A 3509-nucleotide genomic window follows, 5' to 3' on the forward strand; every position below is an offset into this window, starting at 1 on the left:
GTACAGCAGAGCTCAGAGAGAAGAAAAAATGTGTTTGTAAGAAGACAAAGTTCAGTTCTCCTGTTCTGTATTAGGCTGTTTTCACAGTTGCGGTTGTGTCTGCAGTGTTTCATCCACAATTATCCGCATGCGTCGTGTATTCCTATCTTTAACATTAGGGACGCATGTGTCTGCGTTAGATTGCGTTCTGCTGCGTTTGACGACGTATGCGTCGTTTCGTCGTCTGCGGTTTGGTGCGGTAAACGCTCCCTGTAGTAATTTTAGAGGAGTCAATTTGCTGCCTAGAAACGTATACGGTTGTTAGCTGATGGAATGCGGCAAAAAAAATGCATTGCTGTCTATGTGAACGCATACGTTTGCTTGCGCTTGTGAACGCATGCATTGCACCAGAGAAAACATGTCTAGACACTAATTAGCCACCCCCCACATACAAGGTGATAAAGGGAGGGAGTGAGCATTTGCAGGTCACTACTCAGCAGAAGCAGAGCAGACGCAGGCAAGAACCTTGGAGGAAACAAGACACTGAACAATGTGAGTATATCAAAGCCAATGCTTTATTTTCTATTTTCTGTCGCTAAATGTCCTAATTTCAGCCATTTCTTTCTTTCTGCATGCATCAGAATGTCATCTTCTTCTGATGAGGAGCAACGTCATGGGCATTCTCAAGCCGAACATATCAGTGAAGTGAGTACTCAACTCCTCAGATTGGTAAGTATTCACTGTCACATCAACACATATGACAATTTTTTTTTCCTTTTTTTAGAGCACTTCTTCCACTGCGGCAGAGGGTGAGCAGGAGCAGCGGGGTCACGGTCTGGTGGCAAGGCGGCAGCGTGTAAGTGTACCTGGATGACTGTTTACTGTATTCTCACTTTAGTATTCTTGAATCTTCCTTTCTTTACTTTCCTCTTTCTTTTCCTTTTTACTTCTGGACTCCTTTTTCATCTTGACTTTCATTATTCATGCCATTTCTCAGCCTCTGTTTTCTTTCTTTTCCTTATGTTAATGTATCCAACATTATTGTCTTCATTTATTTTTTTGGTTTTAGAACAGGATGAGGACCTCATTGACAGCGATAACCTCATCTCCCTGGTCCATGAGCAAGTCCTGTTGTGGGACATCCGGGTTCCACAGCACTCAGATAACGTGACGATCCGGCGCCTATGGAATGAGGTGGCCAAAGCGATGTGGGATGGCTGGGACAATGCCCCGACTCGGGTCCGAAATGCATTTTGTAAGTATTGCAATGCACTGTGAAGCGGCAGAGACCTTGGCCGTGTTCACTACAACTGTGTGTGATGACAGAAACTCTCAGGAGTTTCTGTCATCACACACAGTTGTGTGAGCACGGCCAAAAGTCCATTATCTAACCATTATTTTTTGTTTTTTCACCAGTGCTCAAAGTCAAAACACGTTGGCGTTCGATGAAGGACCACTTCAGCAAGGACCTGCATCAAGAGAGCCGGGTTCCCAATGGTTCTGGAGCAAGGATCAGAAAGTATAAATACCACCACATTCTGGCATTTTTAAGACCGGTCCTTGCCCAGAGAACATAAGTATTTTTCCTGTGTATTAGGTTGTGTTGTATTGCCATAATCTGTATGTTTCTATTCAACAGGAGTTGGCGTTTTTTAGTTGTTGGTATTATTTTTTTCCCCTTTTTTCACAGCACATGGAGCAGCATTGTTGACCCTGGTTCTGGAGCGGTCCTTCATCAGACAGCCACGGACCCTTCCCAGCCATCCTGCAGCTCTGCAGCACGTGGGCCTGCCACACTAACTAGAGACCAGGAAGCTGGTCCATCAGGTGTTCCCCTTTCCCAGTCTTCTACTTCTGCCCCTTTTTTTTGGGCTCCTCCCAGCAGCAGCAGAGGGCATCGGACAGGTCACTCATGCCTGAGTTTTTGCACCTGAGCTCGGTTTTTCACAATGGACTCAAGGCTTTAGGTGACCGACTGGATACTGCCATTAGCCATATGAATACACGTATCCAGGAGGTCACCAAAAGCCTTGACCAAATAAAAGCCGACCTCTAGAGGCCAGCACATAATTTTTTTTAACCAAATTGAACAGGGCATGTCGGAACACCTTACTCCTGATCTCCAGCTTAGTGTCATGCAGGCCTGCAATGCTGCTTACGTGCAGGCTATGCAGCAGAGTCGGTATTTTCAGCAGACAATGGCAGCATATCCACCTGTGCCTACACTGTCATGCTTTACCTCAATGCCAACCTCTGCTCCACACCACTACAGCACCACCACCATGCAGAGTGCTGTTGGACAGCCCACCACCACCACCATGACAACTGCTGCTCCTGCTTGGACTTCCTCCACTGCCGCCACCATGCAGCAGCAGGACCCTGGCATGGCCTTCCGCTCCACCACCACCATGATGCAGCAGGACCCAGGCTTGGCCTTGTGCTCTATGAGCACAATGGACCCTGGCATGGCCTTCCGCTCTACGAGCACTATGGACTCTGATATGGCTGCCCACTCTGCGAGCACAATGGACCCTGGCATGGCCTTCCGCTCTAGGAGCACTATGGACTCTGCTGGCATGGCTGCACGCTCTACGAGCACTATGGACTCTGGCATGGCTGCACGCTCTATGAGCACTATGGACTCTGGCATGGCTGCACGCTCTATGAGCACTATGGACTCTGGCATGGCTGCACGCTCTACGAGCACTATGGACTCTGGCATGTCTGCACGCTCTACAAGCACAGTGCAGCCGGACCTTAACAGGTCACCCACCATGACCATGCCACGACAAATAAGCCCACCGAGGCTTCCCAGAACACGTCGATCCCAGAAAGGGAAAAAAAACAAAAAATGCGTACTATCAGTATTCCTCCCCCCTCACCTCCCAGTGTGTCTATAATGTCAGGTTTGTCTCACCCTTCCAGTGCGTCTCAGGCCTCTCATGTGTCAAGCCCCATCCCCGGACTACCAGACCCCACTAGTTTAATTGCCCCTTCTCCTGCCACCCCTGCGTCGTCCACACTTAGCCATGCCTCACAGCTGCACACCCCCCATTTCCATCACTCTACCCCAAGCAGGCGCAGTTAAATAAAGATTTTATTTGTAATAAAATAAATACTATTGTTTTTTGCCCCCAATTATGTGTGGTTAATTGTGTATTTCGCCGCCGGCAACACACACCGTGCGCCAAATAAAACACTGCGCCGCACACAATTATTTTTTGGCCACATCATAGCTCCAGTAGTTAGCAAGTACAACACTTTGTGTGTCTTTAGTATAGAGATATGAGGTGGGCCAAAAAATTTATACTTGTATTATCTCCATAATCTCTTCCTTCTCCTTAGTCTGTGACTAGTGTTGCAGACTGAAGAGAAAATGGCGGCAATACAATGAAGAACTATACTCAACTCATTAGTTAGGACACCTGACCTGGTGAGTAGAGAAGTGCATTGTATAACCTCTATTTTCTCTTATGCGTACGTAATCTATTTCACACAAAGTGAAGGGACGATGGTGGTCATACAAGGCA

General features: G+C 47.4%; 1 protein-coding gene across 2 annotated transcripts; it reads left to right on the top strand.

Annotated features, from left to right (window-relative positions):
• Positions 1 to 478: 478 nt before the first annotated feature.
• LOC138657986 (uncharacterized) lies at positions 479 to 3109 on the top strand. Of its 2 annotated transcripts, XM_069745570.1 has the most exons (6): positions 479 to 531; positions 621 to 684; positions 764 to 835; positions 1054 to 1234; positions 1396 to 1498; positions 1670 to 3109. In XM_069745570.1, the coding sequence occupies exons 2-6, from the start codon at positions 622 to 624 to the stop codon at positions 1911 to 1913; spliced, it is 663 nt and encodes a 220-aa protein (XP_069601671.1). In that variant the 5' UTR covers positions 479 to 531; position 621; the 3' UTR covers positions 1914 to 3109. The 2 variants fall into 2 exon arrangements, 1 of the variants encoding a protein (XP_069601671.1); XR_011317288.1 differs by having other exon boundaries at positions 1049 to 1234; positions 1396 to 3109.
• Positions 3110 to 3509: the final 400 nt, after the last annotated feature.

The sequence above is a fragment of the Ranitomeya imitator genome, chromosome 1 (assembly GCF_032444005.1).
Source record: "Ranitomeya imitator isolate aRanImi1 chromosome 1, aRanImi1.pri, whole genome shotgun sequence".
In the NCBI taxonomy this organism is placed as follows: domain Eukaryota; kingdom Metazoa; phylum Chordata; class Amphibia; order Anura; family Dendrobatidae; genus Ranitomeya; species Ranitomeya imitator.

Bases quoted from the DNA above. Each gene is read 5' to 3' on its own strand.
- LOC138657986 (XM_069745570.1), top strand. From the start codon at position 622: ATGTCATCTTCTTCTGATGAGGAGCAACGTCATGGGCATTCTCAAGCC. The intron at 685-763 runs GTGAGTACTCAA...TCCTTTTTTTAG, and splicing joins AAGCCGAACATATCAGTGAA to AGCACTTCTTCCACTGCGGC. The intron at 1,499-1,669 runs GTATAAATACCA...CTTTTTTCACAG, and splicing joins TCTGGAGCAAGGATCAGAAA to CACATGGAGCAGCATTGTTG.